Source organism: Condylostylus longicornis, unplaced genomic scaffold (assembly GCF_029603195.1).
Source record: "Condylostylus longicornis isolate FDR11 unplaced genomic scaffold, ASM2960319v2 ptg000083l, whole genome shotgun sequence".
Taxonomy (NCBI): domain Eukaryota; kingdom Metazoa; phylum Arthropoda; class Insecta; order Diptera; family Dolichopodidae; genus Condylostylus; species Condylostylus longicornis.
This window is the reverse complement of record NW_026578051.1, coordinates 3,012,373-3,034,162: the sequence shown is the minus strand read 5'-3', so window position 1 is coordinate 3,034,162 and position 21,790 is coordinate 3,012,373. Positions and strand designations below refer to the sequence as shown.

Here is a 21,790-nt window from a genome sequence, read left to right as displayed (position 1 = left end):
ATTTGGGTTGTTGTTTATGATATTTTTGTTTTTTCTAATTTTGTACTAAAAATTTTTTTTATATTTTAATGTTGTATAGCAGTTAAATTAAATAATTATCCGTTTAAATTTATTGTATTCTTATTCACTCTATATATTCGTATATCTTTTCATAAATGTTTACAATTTTCGGAAATGTAAAGTACATAATTTACTTGCTTCTAATTTTTCTCTTATCTAAACATGGAATTCAAGCGTTAAAAATCTAAACTTTATTCAAATACAATTAAAAAAGCTTTTAGGTACACGTTTTTTCTTACTGTCATAACAAATAAAAACTTTCACTACTCCCTCCAAATATTTTTGAAGTTTTTTTTTTTTAATTTGACATAAACTTTGACATATATTTAATATTTTTATCGCTTTTTTTTTAATTTAATCTATGCTTAATTTATTCAGTAAAAATATTGGCATTTACTTAAAAAATTATAAACAATATTCAACTAAAATGAGTTTAAATTTAGCTAAAAAAATTGCTGCTTATAAAGCAGTTGATGAATGGGTAAAAGATAAAACAGCAATTGGTATTGGAAGTGGGTCAACTGTTGTTTTTGCAGTACAAAGATTAGCTGAACGTGTTCATAATGATAATTTAAAAGTTGTTTGTGTTCCAACCAGTTTTCAAGCAAGACAATTAATTATTGAAAATGATTTAGAGTTGAGCGATTTAGATCGTAATCCAATCTTAGATATTGCTATTGATGGTGCTGATGAAGTAGATTGCGATAAAACATTAATTAAAGGTGGTGGTGGTTGTTTGTTACAAGAGAAAATTGTTGCATCTTGTGCTGAAAAACTCATTATTGTGGCTGATTATACAAAAGATTCAAAGAAATTAGGACAACAATATAAAAAAGGAATACCAATAGAAGTTGTACCAATGGCATATATACCTATTCAAAAAAAAATTGCAAAAATGTTTGGAGGTGAATTAAAATTAAGAATGGCTGTAGTTAAAGCAGGTCCATGTGTAACAGATAATGGTAATTTTATCTTAGACTGGATTTTTGATGAAAATACTATTTATAATTGGAGTAGTGTTAATAGAGAATTACTCTTGATACCAGGTGTTATTGAAACTGGTTTATTTATTGATATGACAGAAAAAGTTTATTTTGGTATGGAAGATGGCAGCGTTAAGGAAAAAATTTAATATAACTTGCAATATATTTCTTTTAATTTTTATATTTTGATATATTTTTTTTATAATTTTGCGGAAGGTACTTATAAATACCTAGGCTTGCTCGAATGAGAATAATTTCAATAAATTTTATATTTTTTTTTATAGAAAACTAAAAAATTTTGTTTGTGTTATTCAAAAATTAAACTTTGTATAAACATAGATACATACTTAAAAATATAAAAAATAGAAAGTAATAATTCAAAGTTTAAAGGTTAATGAAATTAAAATAATTTCATGGTCATTAGGTTGTACGTATTATAGTGAATTTATAAACTGCACCATCGAAAATTCATTAAATCAAACATATTGATAATATTTTCAAAAAGACAAACCAAATATATTGCAATAAATAGATTATTATCTACTTACATTTTTATTCTACAAAAATTCTAAACCTTATTTACAGAAAATAGGTTCTGCTTAATCTTATTATTATTCGGAGTTTAAACTTAAATCTCACCAATTTGGTAGGAATTGTTTCTAAAATGATTTTTTCACTCGTTGGGGTAATATAGACTCTTTTGCATAGTTGAAAAACGTAAGTAATCCTAATTTCTTTCCTTTTTTGGAAAAGTAATTTGTCACGACGTCGTGATTATCTAAAAAGAATTTTTTTTAATGGGTACTAAAGTCTAGAAGTGTTTGACATTATTATTATCTTAAAATATTACCTAATAATGGAGTTTGTTCATTTACAGTCGTTGGTAAGACATTGTTATTTGCACTCAGGGATATAAATAGAGCAAATGGTACAAGCCATAAGCATAAAGTGAAATAAGCCATTACCTAAAAAACATCATCAATTTATAATTTATATATATTTGTTGGAAATAAAAAAATTACCTCTGAAAAAGGATAATAAATTGTAGCAAATTCTCGGAAAGCTAATATATGATTTATTATTAGTAATAAAACTGCTCCAAGAAAGGAAAATGAGAAAAATTCTACATAGGGAAAATCCTTCATTATAATAAAATGAAAAAGTTGTTCAGTTAATCCGCACAAAACCATAGTCCAGGGTAAATCGTCAACAAAAATAAATAACACATAAATTGAAGTTGTAAATATTACAAGCCATGAAATAATTTTTTTAGCTATCACAGTGTATTCCTCTACTAATTCTGCTAAGTAATACAAACCGGCAGCTAAAATTAAATTCCAAATGTTATTTTATTCTGTATATAATGCAAAAAAATATTCAATTGTAAAATTTTCATTTCTTACCAATAGCTATTGTGATGAAACATATTTGAATTATTGTAGATATATAACTTAAAATATATAAAAACGTCATATTTAAATATAACAAAATTTTTTTGGGCTTTAGTTCAACATTTTTTTTTTTAAACAATAACAAAATTTTAACCCAGGAAAGTAAAGTGTCAGAGCGCTTCTTCAATCATCATGATTGAAACATATATCATCATCAAATATCCCAATAAACTATGAAAAATCACTAGCATAGAAATATACTTCAGTGTTTACTGGTAAAAAACTTTGAATTTTAAAAGGGGTTAGTTACAGTATTGTAATACAGTATTGCCGCCGTACTGGGAATATCATGAAATAGTATTTATGAGAAGCTGCACTTAAGATCTTGTACGTGCATAATCTGAAAATTTGAACATATTGATAAATTTTACTTTATTTGTTTTTATTAAATAATAAAATTATAATAAATTTAATTTTGCCTTTTTAAATCATTTTGTTAGTGGTTTACGGTTTCGAAGTTTAGGTAGGACCTGAAACTTCAGAAAACATATTTGAAACTAATTTAGCAGTTTCAGAATATAAGAAATATATTTAAGATTTAGTTTTATACATGTAAACATATTTTTACAGCACTTTAATCTCAATTTCTGTATTATTAGATTTGATGACGAAGACATAAAAAATTTTGAATCTTTTTGGGTATTCATTTATTTATTTATTTTTCAAATAAGGTAATTTAAGAATATAAATCTATGGTATAATATTTAGAATTTGAACTAATATTTAGTTATACATGCGAATGTATGAGTAAAGGTCATATGTATATTATTTAATGTAAAAACACGAGAAAAAACATTTTGCGTCTTTTTTTTTAAATTTATTTCACGATTTTACAATGGATGGCAATACTGCCTTACCTTTCATTACGAACGTTTAGTAGGTAATCAATTTTCGAGTTTTTATCAAAATTTCTAAGTAGGCTGCAAAAAACTATAAAATTCATCATATTTAAATTATAAAATTTTTATATAACGTGTTATTAAATTTTTATTTGTTAGATGAAAAGTGTTTCTAATATAAAATCAAGAACATTTTAAATTGTCGTAGCTGTTGAGGTTAAATTCAAACAGCTTCATAGGTATCTTCAAGAAGCACAATGTCTTCCAACGGATCAAACGTATCTAATCCAAATTCTCCTGAACAAATTCTTAAAGGGAAGGATTTATTAGCTATTTTCCGTTTATGGGAAGAAACTCATAATGCCGCTGGATATGATCCTGTTCCAGTCCTGAAAAGGTAATAATGTATAATATATGTATGGCTGTATAATATTATGAAATAACCAAGGTATTAAAATGAAATTGTAGGCTTTCTGAAATATTTGAGGAAGAGACAGATATATATACGAGAAAAGATCCTGATCCTTTTGATGAAAGACATCCATCACGGACAGATCCAGATTGCGAACTAGGTCGATCTCTTAAATTACTTTTCAGAAGAGATCATTTTATGACTAAAGTAAAATTTCATGTGAATTTTTGTTTTTCTAACTGATCATTTCTTTTTCCAGCTTGTCAGTGATTATTTACGCGATAATTTTTATACAAGACAAAACATTCAAAAAAGTTCTTTAGATTTAAATATTGCAGCATGTCGTTTAATTCTTGTAATTATGCCAGGCTTGGAAACATCAGCAGTTTTCCAAGTAGATCACCAGAACTTGATAAATCGTATCTATAGCTGGGCTGAAGATAGTATAGAACCACTACAAAGTTATGCAACTGGTCTGCTGGCTGCGGCAATGGAAGTAAATGACATGGCAGTTAGTTTTCGAGATCACAATGCACGTTTAGTGCCGAAAATGCTTAAACGATTACACATGCTTCAAGCAATTACAAAGAGTAGAGAACAGGAAATGAAGGGAAAATCTAGTTCAGTAGGTAGCTTGGAATTGGAAGTGAATGGAAACGCAAGTCCGGTAGTATTGAATACAATAGATTCAGAGTTAAAAATAAAACTACCGAATTTTATGGCTGAACATAGTAAAGAAGAAGTAGAAAATATAGTTGGTGAAGCTGAAGTAAAAAAATCAGATTCAAAAAATCATGACTTCCTTGTTCCCAGTAATCTATTGAATGGACCTGGATCTGCTAATATCTCACCATTAATAGAAAATGACAATAGCGTAGATGCATCTGTTTCTCAAAGCCAAAAAGCTATAAAAAAATTTTGGATACCAATTCATCCTGCCACGACAGCAACAAGTCAAATGTTGATATTAAGATATTTATCATCCTTAGGCGAATATCAAGAAGTACTAGGACCCGTATTTGAGCACAATGCAATACAAATAATTTTTAATTATATTGAAAATTTAGATATAAGAGATACATGTTTAGCATTTGAAGCCTTAAAATATCTCGCATCCCTTTTATGTCATAAAAAATTTGCATTAGAATTTATCGGTAGAGGTGGCCTAGAATATTTATTGCAAGTACCGAGACCTAGTATAGCTGCAACAGGTGTTTCGATAACTATATACTATTTAGCTTATTGTGAAGAAGCTATGGAAAGAATATGTGCTATGCCAAAAAATATTGTGTCAAGTTTAGTAAAGTATGCACTGTGGTTACTAGGAAGATCCCACGATTCAGGAAAATGCCACGCTACTATGTTTTTCGGTTTAAGTTTTCAATTCAAAGTAATACTAGATGAGTTCGACAATCAAGATGGGTTGAGAAAGCTTTATAATTTGGTAAATATTTGTATTTAAGAAATTATCTTCTGTTTTTCCAAGAAATCGTTGAATTACCATTTTTTTTTCTCGATTTTTAGATTGCAGTACTTCCAATTTTGTCGGCGGAGGATAATAATGACATACTAAATGATGATGAGGAATGCGCTGCTAGACAATTGGTTCGACATGTTTGTGTAGCAATGAAAAAGTATATGGAATCTCACTTGTTTTTCAAATATAACCAAGTTATGAGACAACAATGTCCAACAAGTGATATATCACTTTCTATAAGCAAAGCAGTTAAATTGACACTCGAACAAATAAGTGATCAAGTTCGTAGTTTGCAAGAATGTCTACCATGGAAAGCTCATTGGGCGCCAGTAGATCAATTACTAAAATTAGGGGGCATTACTTTAATTTTGCGTATAATTGCCTATTCTTATGAATGGAATGGTATAGTTGGCAGGTATTTCGAAAAATTATAACAAACTAGAAATATAATATTAATTAAAAAAATTTTCCAGGGCTGAAACTGTCCGGTCTGCGCTAGATGTTTTGTCAATATGTTGTGTTGTGCCAAGAGTTTTTAATGCCTTTTGTGATAGATTGGAAGTGCCTGATAACCCAGCATCCGCAGGAATTAATGCAATTCTTGGGGCTGCGATAGGAGAAATATTAGCAGATGCCGATGTCCAAAAATCTGCTCTTGCAGTTCTTGTACATTGTGTGTGTGCTCCATTAAACAAGCAAGCATTTTATACTCGCTTTGGATTAACGAAAAGAAAAATTCCAAATAGATATAACGAAGAAATAGTTGAAAAAATATGGGAAAGCGTTTGCTCAAATAACGGTATAATAGTTCTACTTCAACTAATGCAAGTTAAAACACCAATCACAGATGCGGATTGTATACGAGGAATGGCATGTCGTGCTCTCGCAGGTTTGGCTAGATCTGAACGCGTGCGACAAATTATTGGTAAACTACCTCTATTTGCAAGCGGGCAAATTCAACATTTAATGCGCGATCCAATTCTTCAAGAAAAACGTGCAGAGCACGTAATTTTTCAAAAATATGCATTAGAATTACTTGAACGAGTTTCCGGAAAAGCGAAAACAGTGAATAATATGGATGCTTCCTTAGCAAATATTCATCGCGCTAATGTTGTAGCTCAAACTCGTATACAATATAACGAGAAACAGCTTATGCAACTGATTTATGAACATTTAGAATCTAAAGGTATGTCTTCAACTGCTGGAATGCTAATGAAAGAAGCTGGATTACAACCTTCAACACCACATGTGAAAAGCTTTCATTCTTCCCCATTTAGTTATAAAATTCCAACAAATCCTGTTCAACGTTCTAGAATTAGGTCAAGACCAGATTTTACAAATATAACTGGTGGAACAAGTGAAAACGCATCGATATTCAATCAAAATAATTCAACTTTTCTAACGATGTCACTATTAAATGGCTTTAGTTATCATAATACAGAATCTAACAGAGGTTTTTTAAATTACATTTTGTAATGAACATCTTGCAAATAATTTTTTATATTTTTGTAGTGTTTCATTTCAATGGAAATAATGCCAACAATATGGATGAAGTTCAATCAGTAACAGAAGTTACTGCAACAACCCCTATCAAATTAAAAAAATTAAATCCTCCATCAAATATCCAACCTTTTGTGAGCAATGTACAGCAACAAACGTCCCGTTCTCTGTCACTACAGAAGCAAATTTTACCTGGCGAAGATGTGAGCTCTTCAACAGTAGCAGTTAGCCAAATAGAAGAAACAACTCAACAGAACTCTCGTATATCACTTTCAACTATTGTAACAGAATATTTGACAAACCAACATGCTTTATGCAATAATCCTATATCAACCTGTCCCCAATTTGATTTATTTAAACCCCATAAATGTCCAGATCCAAAGCCAAATCGCGTAATAGATATTGAATACAATTTAACAGCTCGCCTTTTTAAAGCTCAATCAGGATTTAATACCATGCGATTTGATCGTCGATACGTCCATTCAAATTTTCGGTTGTGGAAGACAATTAGATCACAAACAAGTGATTACCCAGATGTGTTGTTTACTTGCTGTGATATTATGCCATGTACCAATTTAGTGATAGCCGGTACTCAACAAGGTGAAGCAAAGATTTTTAATATAAATGAAGGAAACGAAGGTTACTCAGCACCATGCCATAGTGCATCAATCGAAATGATTAAATGTAATCGTGACGGAACATTAGTGTTAACATCAGCATCCTGGAGATCACCTTTATCTGTATTATGGTCAGTTGGCACTAGAGAATTGAATAGTAAATTACAATTTGATGATGACTTCTATGTGGAATTCGCTAACTTAAGTATTGATAAGGCTCTAGGAACTAAAACCGAAAGTTCAAGTATATACGATTTAAATACAGGCCAAGTGATATCTACTTTTAAACCTAGTATTTCAAATCAATACACAAAAAATAGGGGAACATTTTGTCCAACCGATGAATTAATTTTGTCAGGTAAAATGCTAATCTTATGAATTTTTCAATTTGATTATTTTAACAAAAATCAAATATTTAGATGGGGTATTATTTGATGTTAAGTCTGGTAGAGAAATTCACAAATTTGACAAATTGAATCAAACATTATCCGGAGTCTTTCATCCAAATGGGTTAGAAGTAAGTTTCAGTATTTTTTTAATAAAAAGAAAATACTATTAAATATTAAAAAAAAAATAAAAAAACAATTAATTTTAATTCATTGTTTTAAAATTCAAGATTATTTCTAATACCGAAGTATGGGATTTAAGAACATTTCATTTACTGCAAACTATTCCTGTATTAGATCAATGTTTAATAAAATTTTCACCGCAAAATGTTATATACGGATTCAATGGTAGTACAGCAGATGATGGATTTGATTTAGATTCAACAAGCGGTTTCACTACGAGTTTTAAAGTTTTAGATGGTTACGATTATTCCAGTATATCAACAATTGATGTAAAGAAAAACATTTATGACTTAAGCGTCAATAAGTATGGTAGTTTTATCGCATTGGTTGAAAATCTTCCGGGTTATGAAAATGCAGATGAAACATTCCTTAAAATATATGCCGTTGGAATGAAGAAAAATGAAGAAGAAGTAAGTTTGGTTAAAGAATTTATTTTTATAAAGAATTCTGATATTAATTTGAACAAATGTTGATTCTCACTAATTAAAGGCTCCATTTCAGGAGGAAGAAGAAGAATTGGAAACAGATGAAGAAGGATCAGAAAGTGATGATTCGCAAGGTGAGAAGTTTTTTTTTCTATATTTTTGTATTTAATATACGTATTGATAGTAATATTCAATTTAGACGACTTTTTGGCCGAGGCTAATGGTGTTGGTAGACGTCCCAGAAGAAGAAATCGTCGAAACGAAAATGCTGAAGAAAATGATAGCAGTGATGAATGGCAAAGTCTTGAAAGTTTGGATGTCGATGAAAATGAAGATGAAGAGGATGCCGGAGGAAGCGGAGGTGATGATGAAGAAGAAAATAATGATTTTGATGATGATATGGCTGAACTCAATTTCGATTTAGTTGATTAAATTATTTTCAAAATACTATTTGTTTAAAATGCAAAAATGTTTCAAAAATGCAGTCCAAAATTTTTGATCGAACTTTAATAAGAAGAAAAATATTTTCGTTCTTTTGATTATTATAAGAAAAAATTTTTTGAAATGACGAAAATTGTTTGGAAAAAAAAAATATACAAAAGAAATGAAACGAATACCAAATTAAAAATTAGTAAAACTCGAATGAATTTGTTAAATTTTGTCAATTTCTAATGTTATGAAGTTATATGGATCTTCATGTTATCTTGTAAATATTAGAAAAGAAAACAAATTAATATATTTTTTCTTAAACTGATTTAACATTGTAATTAAAAATGAAGACCTAAACCAAAAAAAATAATAAAAACAAAAAAGTGTCGTAAAAAAACAATTTTTGTAAGTTACCAAGTTATAATATATAAACGTTTGTATATATGTAGCATTTTCATTTTAAATTATTTTCTGTTTATGTAGCTTCTAGGTTAAATACATATAATTATTATATGACTTAAATGGTGAGTCAATAAATTACTATATTTTACGCAAAATGTATGAAAACTAATTTTGTATAATGTACATACATATATATATATTTTAGTTACTACATTCGACAATTCAATATTGAACTTTTCAAAATAGAACCCTGGACTGCAGTGTTAATGATTTTGTAATAAATTTTGCAAACTCGGCAACAAAAAAATCAAGTAAACGATTCTTATTTTGTAGAACCATATCTCCTGTAGAACTGATTCTCGTAGTAACTCGTAGTAACAATAGTTCCAAAGAGGAACAACAGTTCGTCTCATCTATTGTCCCAATGTTAAATTGCGCATGCTTCCTTTTTAAACTTTTAATTTATAAACTTTATACATGAAATTGATTCAAAGTTTATTACTATAATTTTTCATTACTTTTATAAAACTATAATCTAACAAATATGCATACTTATATATTACGGATAATATGCGAAACCAAGTACATACAACATACTTATGCGATATACTGGATACGAAAATTAACACAACAATTGATTCAAAAACTGTCACCTTAAACATTATTTTCATATTTTAAGCTTTGCTAATGATTTTAAATATATATATGTATATAGGTACAGTATAATAGTTAAATACAAAACATCATGTATTTTTCTAAATACAAAATAGCCTAAAGGAAAGAATAACCTTTAATTCAAAATATTACTTTTTAAAAAAATAAAGAGAAAAAAAAATTTTGTTGCTTTATATTTATTTTCTCGACTTATCAATTAAACAAAGATATTTTTATACTAACAACTTGCTTAATATCATAAAGATTTTCATATTCGGAATAAACAAGTTCAAATTTAGAAAAATTATTAATTCTGGAAGCGATCTATTTTGTAAATTTAACGAATAAATTTATAATTTTATATTATCACCGCCACACCGCCATACTTTTCTTAATTTCCTGATTACAATTATTAAATTACAAATTTAATTAAAATTTTAAAAAATAAAATTTGCTGAAAATTGAATTCTCATTTTGAATACTTAAAACAAATTTCTTAGAAACTATTGGTGCTTATTACCATAGGTAATTTTTGCTATACTTTTAGTAAAACACACCAAACATCTTTTGTTAAATATAAATGTGATTATAAATTAAAAATCAAATGAATTCTCATCTAAATCTATGGAAGTCGCTAAATTTTATGAATTTATATACTTTTGTAGCCCTGAATTCATATATGTACATGTTTTCTATGTAATGTAGATCTTATGCAAAATTAATAAACTAATCGAGAAAATAACTTCATTACTGATTTTTCGAAAGTATTTAATTTAATATTATAATATTTTAATTGAATACAAAAATTTTTTATATATGTACATATTTAAAAATTATCATAAAAGTGCATAATTCAAGTTTTATATTCATTTTATTATATTATAATTAAATTTTCATTTCCATAATCTTATGTATGAAATTTAAAATTCATATATAGCTAGAGCTACAATATTTTAACAAAAAATTGTTTTCAAGTTCAATATAAAACATTTTAATAATCAAGGATTTTTTACATAATGGAAATTAATAATTTTTCCTTTAAAATATAATGTTAATAAACATAATATTTATTATTATGTACAGAAATATATGAAAACATTTTAATCTTTATTTAAAAAAATAAAAAATTACAAAATTTATTAGATATTTTAATTATCGCATAATATCTTATTTATATTTTGATTTTTTCGTATAATTTTGCAATAAAATTATACAAAATTAATTTAATATTTATTTCTATTAAAAAAAATATTATTTTAATTAATATTATATGGAAAATAACCTTCCTTGCATGTAGTTTAAAAATAATTAATATTATCGTTGGTCAGGGTGTCTGGTAGTCCTTTATAATTAAATTTTATTTAAAAATTTTAAATAATTTTTTTTATGTTCAATCCCGAGATTTTCCTGTGACAACTGCAACGAATACAAATTTTCATCTTCGACATAATACAGAACTTAATGCTGCAATATACCCACTTTATTTGCCTTCTTCTGTTAGCATAGAAGACCCTTGTTTTACATACGCGTATCAAATTCGAAAAAATTGAATTTACAAACAATTACTCCCATATTTCAACATATAAATAAACTTGTGTATTAATGATCTTATATATGTATAACATTTTAGTTAAAATCGCCCTGACAATCAACAAAATTCATTACGATCCGTATTATTAATATGAAACTACATATACAAAAGGTATCATAAATATTTAACAGTTGGGGCGGGGGGAGTTGTGCGAATAACAAATATCTTATTTTAAATCCAAATTCATTCGACATATTTACAGTCGATTCAAATATCCGAATAATATTCACTTTAAAACTCAAATAAATTACGACGTCATCAAATATTTTGTAATTTATGCACGTGACTATACAATATTGTATAGGATTTCCAGTTGAAACAAAATATCAGTAACTGAAAACGTATATAATATTCTAATGATTAAAAAGAATTTTCATTAAATATTACAAATTAATTAAGTATATTATATACTACGCAAAATAAACAGTATATTATGTATTCTATATAAATATAATTTAAGGTATATGAGAAAATTTATTAACATTTTATTCTAATATCTTTGTATTTACTCATAAATATTTTGATTATACCTCGTTATACATAATATTTAACCTTTTACAAGTATCATAATATTACAAATATAATGATTACATCATATTATATCCCACCTATATATATATGTGTACATACATATATGTATATAACATTATTCTGATAAAAAAGGCATGTAATATTCTGTGGCCATAAGATAAAAAATCGGCGATTTCTTAATACACATTTGAATTTTTTGACGATTTCCTTAACCCTTTCCACTCCAATGTCGAGTGTCGCTCGACACTAATTTTGTTCCACTAGCTTTACTGTCGAGTGATACTCGACATTGTGTAATACCTGTTAAATTTAAAAGTAAAAATTTTATCGATACTTCATAATAAAACTAGTTGTTATCGCACCGTTATATGTTCGCGTCGTAAACAACTTATCTATGTGCTTCATCTGTTAGCGTAGAACGGCAAAATTAACTTTTCAGTATTTTGCCTAACAACTATACCTAACGATAGTAGTAGAATAGCATTTTAGACTATTTTACCTTAATCGGTTAAAGTCGCAACGGTTATTTCGCTTTATTATGGCAGTCTGGATAGTTCCATATGTATGTATTCTCAATGAATTTTGCCATTTCGTCTCAGAAAATCACTCTTTTTCTGCTTTCCACATAACCTGATTTTATTTCAATAGTCATTAAAATCTTTCCAAAAATGATTTTAAATCTTTTCAACTGAATTTACTTGAAGCTATAGAAAATCTAACTTAGACAATTTTTTCATGTTACCACAGATTATAATATTATTTACAATATAATATAATAATGTAGATGATAATGATAATATAATTTTGTATTTTAACAAAATGCATAACTATAAGAAAAAGCAAAAAAGGCAAAAAAAAATCAAAACTCCTAAATGTCATTGCTATTAAAACCAAAATAAGTTCGAATGTGCGCTACAATTTAAGCTTTTCTTTTTTATTTTCTGATTTTTCATAATTTTCAATTTTTTTTTTTAAATGTTTATTCTTATTATGTCTATATTTAAAAAAAAAAACCAAAAAACAAACCAAAAAAAAAAAAATTAAAATTTTTTTTCAGCTTAATATGCTTTTTTTTTTTTTTAGTTTATCTTAGCAATTAGCCGTGTTCGGTTCAACAATAGTGATCTCTACTCTTTTTTTTTTTTCGATTTTCTTTTGATTTTTTTTATTTATTTTAGCGCGTTTTTTAATTCATTTTTATAAAAAATCAACAAAATATTTTCGAATTCGAAATTCCGGCAAAATTTTTGTAAAAATTTTACTTTTATTTTTTTGTTTTTATTATTTAAAATTATTTAATTGCAATATAAGAGTGTTATTTTTTTTAAGGTTGGATTCTAAGATATTGAAAAAGCAAATAATTGAATTTAAAAATTGAAATTTAATTAAATAAAAAATTTTATTATAACAGTAATATTAAAGTGATTTAGTGATGAAACAATTGAATATTGAATATTTTTATAGGAAATAGGCGGAAATTCAATATTTGAACAAATTTTTTTATTTGATTATATTTTTTTTTTCTATGTAAATCTTATTTTACCTTAAAATTTTTTGTATTGAAATAAGGATGGAGTTTTAATTACACAATATTGTAGAAGATTTAAAATAAGCAGCTTAAAAATTTTTAATTATTTTTATTTTATTTTATTAATTTACTATTTATTTATTTTTCTGTAATTGAAATTAATCAATTATTGCAATTTGAATTTAAATATTTCGAACTCGTTTGTTTTTTGTAAAGCAAAACAATTACTATACGTAGTATACGTGATCCTATAATATACAATATAAAGGAAAATACTAAAATACTACTATACCTTTTCGAAAAATACTTAATTTTGATTTTTTATCAAAACTATTTGTTAAACAGGGATTTATTCTATATTGAATTTTAAAAATGAAATTTTTAGCATTAACTTATTTTATAACTTTAGTTTCCTTTTTTATAATTAAATTTTTATGAACAATAAATATTTATACATAATTATTTTTATTTGAATTAAAAATATGTAGGTGCATTCTTTTAATTTTAATTCATTTTAATAATAATTTAACTCTAATTTAAACAAAACATTTTCCGAAGAAGTTCTTTTCTTTACGGAGCCTTTCAAAATTAATGTCTTCAAATTTTTTGAATTTGTACATTTGTATTTAGTTTGTCGTATAACAATATTGTTCTTTAATATTTAAATAAATAGTTAAAAATATAATTGAAAAATAAATAAAAAATTTATTTATAATTAATTAAATTTTTATAATTAAATTTGATTAAATAATGAAATTTAATTAATTAAAATACCATTACAAATTGATTTTTTCTTATTTGTTTTTAAAACACTACAACGACTGAGATATACTTTAACAACTTTTATTTTTATTAAAAAGAACTTAAGAAAAAACTACTTAAATATCAGTAATAAAATAAATAGGAAAGATAACAAAGATAAGAATATAAGTACATTATGTATGTACAATAATTAGAGTTTTCTATATAATAGGTTAATTATGCATATGTACATATATTTACAAACTCTTGATTTTAATCTAAGAACAAATTGTCAACGAAAACAAAAATATTGCAAAAATAATAATATTTAAAAAATAAAATTTCACAATATTCTTTTAAATACAAGATAACATAACGGGTTCGGAATCACAATGCGGTCTAGGCAATCTAATATTTTTTCTCGAAAAAATTGAATATTAAAAATATAAGTGCTTGAAATGTATATATACATATTTCCAAAATTGCCATCCTTGTTCTAAGCCTATCATTTATAATTTTAGAAAAAATTTCTTAAAAATTAACATCAGAATTCTCAAAAAAATACATACGCAACGCAAGTATACCTATAATATTAATTATACACAGTCATGTTAATTAACATAGCATTTATTTGAAATTAAGAATATTAATTTATTTTTAATAACTAGAATAATATTGATCTTGTTATTTCATTCAATTTTTCATATATCAAGTATAACAATTAGAAGCGTTAATAAATTAGTTAAGTATTAAAAATAATTATATATTTCAAATATAATTCTGCAATTAATAATTGATCTCACAATATTATGTAATTAATTCAATAATTGGGACTTATAATTATTATTGTAAACTTGTTATATCGGTTATTTATATAATATAAATATAATAAAAACTAATTTCAAATTCATATGAAAATAATTTCCTTGCAGGATTGCATAATTAAGAAAAATAAACAAAAAATACGCTTTTATACACAGTATACATTATTAATACCTAATAATTCAGCTTATAATATTTACTTAGTTGCTGATTAAACTAACAAACACTATTATTACTGCAATTTAAAAGTCCAGATTTTATTAATATTTTCAATTTAGATACGCCACAAAGTATGCAATTTTATTTAAAATAGGCATATAATATGTAAAGCAAAATGTAGAGCAGAACAATATTTTATCCTTTAGTGTTTATAATCTCATAAAACCTGAATTAAAATCAAGAATTAATTCAAATATGCTCCAATTTTATCACGTTACGCGAATATACTTGAGAATTGCAATGTTTCTCAATGAAAAAATTTCTATAATTTATTAATTTATTATCCATAAATTCTTATTCATTTTTTCTATTTATAAAATTGTATATTAAATTTTCTAATTCATTAATTTTCATTATTATCTCAAACTTTCACGTTTGATTATGAATGAAAATATGGAATTTTTTAAGAAACAAACAATAAAGGTTTACAACGATAAAAAAAAATATTTATGAAAATTTGAATAATATTTTGTTCTACTTAGTATCGAATTTTTGTTTAATTTTTTGTAGCTTTTTTTTTCCTTCTTTTTTTTCGGATTGCTGATCTCTCAATTTATTCTGTAAACAAAAAAAAAAATTCTAAAAATAAAAAATTTCATAAATAAACAATATATAACAAAATAATTTAACAAACTTGTGTTGTGTGTGTATATTAGTTCTATTTAAAATTAAAATATTTACAAAAAGAAATTACAATATATTTTAGTTAAAAAAATTATCAACTTATTGAAATAGTAAAAAGAAAACGTGAATTTTTTTTTTACATACTTACTTATAAAGAAATAGAATCAAAAGTTATTTTAATGATGAAAGCTAGTGATTTAGCTTTAGCTCGAGCAATGTATGTTAATTTTATTATTTTTTATTATTTTGAAACAAAAAAAAAAATTATTATGTTATTTTCTATTTTTGGATTTTATTCAAAAAATTATATATGTACATACCTATAGATGTGTATAACATATTAATAATAATAATTTATATTAAAATTAATACAATTCAAGGGTTGCAGAATCAAATTCACCTGGTGGTCAACAATTACCATTAAGAAAAGTTATCGATAAAGCAAAACAATTCCGGTAAGTAGATAGCTAAAAATTATAAAAGAATATAAAAATATTTTATTTATAATATATCGTGTTTGTAACATTGTCGGAGTATATATACATATATAAGTATAGTTTCCATATTATAGCTTATAAATAATTTATTGCAAACTATATAGTGTGAGTACATATACAGAAATAGATTTGTATCTATTCCTAAATTATACATAATATATTAAATTTTAGGAGAAAATTATTTGCATATATACATACATAGTATTATTATTATTATTATTATTATTATTATTATTATTATTATTATTATTATTATTATTATTATTAATATTATTATTATAATTATTATTGCGTTGAAATTTCAAAAAAAAATTCAGTCGTTTCGAATTAAGTAATTTCCAAGTTGTATACACAGAGGAATAATGACTTTGTATATAAGTATACCAAGTATATAGAACATTTAGATTTATAAACATAAACCTATAACAATAAAATTTGAAATTAATTTTTTTTTTTACGGAAGCATATTAAAAATTTTGATTCTCTAACAGAACAATGATTACGCTTTCAATGTTTGTTAAATTAAAATTTTTTTTGTTTTAATATAGAAAGATATGAAAATCTGCAAAGAGCTAACAGAAACGCCCTCTGTTTTCAAAATTCGCTAAATAAAATTTAATTTCTTATTTTGAAATAAAAAGATGGGAATATTGAACAAAATTTAAGCGGTAAAATGAAAATTAAATTGTTTCATTTTGTTATAAAATTCATACATACATAATATACTTAAATATGTCAAAAACTAACATAAAACTATAAATAATGATCTGTCATCTACATATATGCAGATATAACGTATATATGTAAATTATTATTCTACGAACATTTTAAAAATATAAATTTTAAAATTCGAATTACAAAAAAATAATTACAATTTACAAAAAGTTCATAATAAACTACAGTACTATTTTTAAAATCTAAAATGTACTATTCTATTAAAGTTATTAATTTTCTTTTCCGATAAATGTTGTTATGGGTTAATAGTTTAATCCTATTTACATTATATCCAATATGTAAACATGTACATATTTTTTTGTTTAACATCAGTATAACAGTTAATTAACACGTGTTCTTTTGAATTCTATATAAACAATCTCCAAGATTCAACTGTGCTATAATTTGGAAAATTATATTTACATTGTTTACATTTAATTCCGAAAGATGTCTTTATTTAGAGCGTTTCAATTTACCGAAGAAATTTTGAATTTTTCCTTATTATTTAATATACTATTATATTCCTTAATTAATTTATATTAAAAATCACTGAAATTCATAAAATAATTTTACTTTTTGATTCAAACAAAATTTTATAAAAAAATATTATTGTTTTTGTTTATATAATTATTTTTATTTAAATTATAAAGATGTCGCTTTCTTATCTGTCACTAATATTAAAATGCAGTTCTTTTACTACACTTATTTTTGAAATGTCATAAAATGTTATTAATAAAAAAAAAAAAAAAACAACAGAACAGAAAAACAAAATATTACACATTGGTGTTTTCGTATTGGCCCGTATAGTAAAAATTAGAAAGTCGAAAATTGTGGTGGTGATTTTTTTTAAGTTTTTTCAATTTTTTTCCTTTCTTCAATATAAAAGAATAATAAATTTTATTGTTTATAATAATTGAAACAATGAAAAATATTAAGATATAAACAAATTATATATATATATTTTAAATAGTATAAAAATTAGTTAACAAATAAATTTTATCTTTTTTGTATAATTACCACTTTTTTTTTACTACATACCTACTTGAATAACTTGAATAAAAATTTTTTTTTTCTCCTTTGCAATTTCCTAATGAACTTTACTGTCATGTCACAATCACACAATAATGAAAACATCAGATTTTTGTTTTCATTTACAAAACTGACAATTGAAAAAAAAAAAAAAAGTGTACTTAATTTTATTTAAATAATAAATTTATTAAAAAATCATTTTTTTTTTAAAATAATTAAATGATAAAAGTTTAAAATTATTTAAATTATGATTACAACATTAAAATATTTGATGACGAAGTCCTGAATTGTTATAACAAAAAAAAACAGCCATGCCAAATAAAACAAGTTTTACCAAAATAGTTCAACTATATTAATTATAAATTATATTATTTGCATTTAAATTAGCAAAAGATTATAAATATAAGAGAATTATATTAATAATATTATTCAATATTTTAACAATAACCAACAACTTATAAACCTACTCAATATAAAAATAATGTGCTATAAATGAAGGTGTCAATATTATAAAATTTTGAGAACCCGGATTTAAAATACCTTTTTTTTTTTTGTTTTTTGTTAAAATACACATATTTTAATTAGAAATTCATTTAAAATTGAATATTAAAAATTAATTATTAATAATGGATACATCAACACAAAATACAAATGTATTATTAAAAAATACTGAGAATGATATTGAAAAACAAAGTCAAATGATAAAACAACATACAAATAGTTATCTAAATCAGCAACAACAAGAAAATGAAAATCCACATGATGTAGAATTGATTAAGGAATGGCTGTAAGTTAATATTAATTTTTTTTTTTTTTACAGATTTATATTACTTAATTGCAATACTTTATTACTTAATTGTAATACTTTTTTTTATTAGAAAAAAAAAAAAAATTGTAGTAGAATGAAAAAAAAAATAATTGCAGAATAATAAAATGATTGCATTTATTATTGCTGCACTGCTCGGGAATCGAACCCGAATCGCAAGAATGGGAATCTTGCATGATACCATTACACCAGCAGTGCCCAACTTGTTTTTGTGCAAAATATTATATTAGAAATAATTGTAATATCTATATTATATACTACATTATCTATAAATATAATTTATATACGACTATAAATTGTGTATCTTGAATATTGTGCATTACAATTTGATTGAATTTTAATATTGTACAATTAGAGTGTTATCAGATAAAAAATATTGCTGTAATACTTATAGTTTTTTTTTTTAATTTAATTAAAAAAATTATGATGCTGCATTTTTTTTTTTTTGTATCAAGTTTTTATTAAAAATATAATATAAAAATTGTAACTCGTAATTGTCTATTTCAAACTCACTTATTCCTAACTCTGGTAAAGTAAATAAGTTTAAATGTACGTACCAAGGTAATTAAAATTTACTGCTCTGATAATGACTATTAAATTACGATAATCAATAAGCAATCATAAATGGATTTGAAATAATTAAATATTATTATGTATAACAGTTTCATTTATAATATTTATTAAGATTTTTTTTTACTACCATCACTTACATTGGAACTCCTATTTGGCAAACATTAATTTAAAATAAATTTGGTAGGCAATTACCTACTAGGCAGTACTTACATTTCAAAATGTTTGTCAATTTACACATTACTTATTTACTTACTTACAGTCATATCTTTTATCATATCTATCTTATTTCATTTTAGCCTTAGATAATTATCTTAAATATAATATTGTCTTAAATAATCATGTTAAAAGTCCTTTTAATTTGGTTACTTAATAAGTTTTGTTATTTAATAACCAGGCAAATCCGTCTATTTCCGAATGTTGTTAATTTGTTCCCCCAATTGCGGCAAATAGAACAATTATTATTATTAGGGGTCAATGTTAGATAAAAATAATTATAAATACATACTCGTACCTATAAAATCATTGAAATTTAATTAAAATTTTACACTTTACAAAAAACGAGAATTCGCGATGAACTTAAAAATGTGTTCTCTTTTTGAAAACTGTCAAGTGTCTACTTTTCAAATTAAAAGTTTTTAACACTTTTGTTTGAGACAAAAAGTGACAAAAAAACAGAACAAAAAATAAACTCTTTGTATTTCAGTAAATGTTAATGACACAATTAAAATTTTTCTTTTACTTTAATAGAGCTTAAATGAAAAAAAATATTATGACTCTCGTACATTCAAATACATATAAAATACGTACATACATATGTATGTATACGTACATACATTTTTAAAAATCATTCATCAGAAACGCTGTGCCATCCAATTTCTTATACAACTTACTGAACGTTTCTAAAATGATTTAATTTTTATTTTTTGATATTTTTTGATGGTCATCTGCCGGTTAACTATAACGGTTCTTTTTTTTTTCTCTTGAAAAAATCACATTTCCTTCCTTGTTTATAATAACACTAAATAGTTAGTGACATTATGAACAATACATTCAAAGTCAAAATAAACAAAAAACAAAAAAATATTGAAAAATAAACGCAATTTTTTATTTTTTGCCCAGGTATTGAAGTGATTTTTAGTCAATATGCCCGGTTTTCTATGCCTTCCTATCAAAACTAATTATACTTTTAAATTATATACTTAAAAGAGAAGAAAAGAAATAAAAAAAATTAATATATTAAAAAAGAAAAAAAAAGAGAGCGAAAGCTAAAGCTCTTCTATAAAAAAAAATGCTTTGCTAGATTGTTATAAAAAATTATGAGAGGGTATTATGAATAATAATTTACTTACATAAATTATAATTTTTAAGGAAAATTTTGTTACAATATTTTACATGGCTTATTCAATAAAAACTTAAATAGCCACCATTAATTATACTTAGTAAATAATGAAAATTGTCGTAACTGCTTAAAACATTAAAAAGTTTACGACTCAATTATGTCTTTTTTAATTCTACTTTTGTAATTTCGGTGAATTCTAACTTTTTTGCATAATATTAGGCTTACGGTAATATAACAACTATGCATTTCAAGTTTTAACATTATACATACTTACATACATACATATTTAGTTTTACCTTTAGAACTAAAAAGTTCACGGCTTTTAAACGAACTTGCCAATATCAATTTATTAAATGAATATTATCAAATAACAAATTTCTCTAATTGATTTCTGAGATTTTTTTTCTGAATTGTAATTCAATTTTTTTACAATTTTACATCGGACATTTCCTTCTTGATGTCGTTCACTAGTTGGAGTAAAATTATTTTTTCCCCTTCTTTTTGCACTAATATATCAATGAGTGAAAATCCCTAATATTTAATAATAAATTAATTTAATGTATCTTGTAGATTTCAAGGTTTAAAACCATTCAAAAACAATATTATTTCACAATATCCGCATTCCATTAATTCTGGTATCCTATGAATGTTTAAGACAACTTTAATTTTTCTTCATTTAAGTATTTGCCTTTTTAAAATTGGTTAAAATAAATTTAACTTGTTTTCTTTTTTGTTTTCCTTTTATTTTTATTTTTAATTAATAAATGCATTAGTAAGATAACAATTAATAAAAGAGTAGAAAAAAAAAATCAAAATATTTAAAAATTTTATTTTAAATTTTTCAAAATTGATTTTTTTATTTTAATTTAAGACATACTTAAAACAATTCAAACTACATTACTTAGTTATTCATTAGCTATAATAAATTATTCATAATA

General features: G+C 24.3%; 4 protein-coding genes and 1 non-coding gene across 11 annotated transcripts in view; 3 read left to right on the top strand and 2 right to left on the bottom strand.

The window, feature by feature from the left end:
* The first annotated feature begins 379 nt into the window (after positions 1 to 379).
* Positions 380 to 1,406, top strand: LOC129613390 (ribose-5-phosphate isomerase). Its single transcript, XM_055527426.1, has one exon. It carries the CDS (start codon positions 422 to 424, stop codon positions 1,190 to 1,192), a length of 771 nt encoding a protein of 256 aa, XP_055383401.1. The 5' UTR covers positions 380 to 421; the 3' UTR covers positions 1,193 to 1,406.
* Positions 1,407 to 1,558: 152 nt separating this feature from the next.
* LOC129613391 (protein TEX261) lies at positions 1,559 to 2,614 on the bottom strand. Its single transcript, XM_055527427.1, has 4 exons — positions 2,447 to 2,614; positions 2,066 to 2,367; positions 1,894 to 2,008; positions 1,559 to 1,821 (listed from the first exon to the last, which is right to left on the bottom strand). The coding sequence occupies exons 1-4, from the start codon at positions 2,514 to 2,516 to the stop codon at positions 1,703 to 1,705; spliced, it is 606 nt and encodes a 201-aa protein (XP_055383402.1). The 5' UTR covers positions 2,517 to 2,614; the 3' UTR covers positions 1,559 to 1,702.
* Positions 2,615 to 3,359: 745 nt separating this feature from the next.
* On the top strand, positions 3,360 to 9,178 carry LOC129613416 (protein mahjong). 6 transcript variants are annotated; one of them, XM_055527476.1, is made up of 11 exons: positions 3,360 to 3,374; positions 3,493 to 3,730; positions 3,802 to 3,952; positions 4,005 to 5,189; positions 5,270 to 5,637; positions 5,696 to 6,675; positions 6,735 to 7,697; positions 7,759 to 7,856; positions 7,956 to 8,318; positions 8,398 to 8,467; positions 8,518 to 9,177. In XM_055527476.1, exons 2-11 carry the CDS (start codon positions 3,591 to 3,593, stop codon positions 8,763 to 8,765), a joined length of 4,566 nt encoding a protein of 1,521 aa, XP_055383451.1. In that variant the 5' UTR covers positions 3,360 to 3,374; positions 3,493 to 3,590; the 3' UTR covers positions 8,766 to 9,177. The 6 variants fall into 6 exon arrangements, with proteins under 6 accessions (XP_055383451.1, XP_055383450.1, XP_055383452.1 ...); XM_055527475.1 differs by having other exon boundaries at positions 3,366 to 3,409; XM_055527477.1 differs by lacking the exon at positions 3,360 to 3,374 and having other exon boundaries at positions 3,398 to 3,730; positions 8,410 to 8,467; positions 8,518 to 9,178.
* Positions 9,179 to 15,942: 6,764 nt separating this feature from the next.
* The window catches only part of LOC129613330 (NAD kinase-like), a 43,149-nt gene continuing 37,301 nt past the window's right edge, over positions 15,943 to 21,790 (top strand). The window contains exons 1-2 of one of the 2 annotated variants that reach the window (XM_055527331.1): positions 15,943 to 16,091; positions 16,255 to 16,329. In XM_055527331.1, coding sequence (XP_055383306.1) covers positions 16,054 to 16,091; positions 16,255 to 16,329 — 113 coding nt within the window. In that variant the 5' untranslated portion in view covers positions 15,943 to 16,053. Of the gene's footprint in view, positions 16,092 to 16,254; positions 16,330 to 18,694; positions 18,902 to 21,790 lie in introns of those variants that run through there. The other variant, XM_055527328.1, reaches the window with a different exon arrangement.
* Trnag-ccc (transfer RNA glycine (anticodon CCC)) lies at positions 19,068 to 19,138 on the bottom strand. The gene has a single exon. It is a non-coding gene; the product is annotated as a tRNA-Gly (tRNA).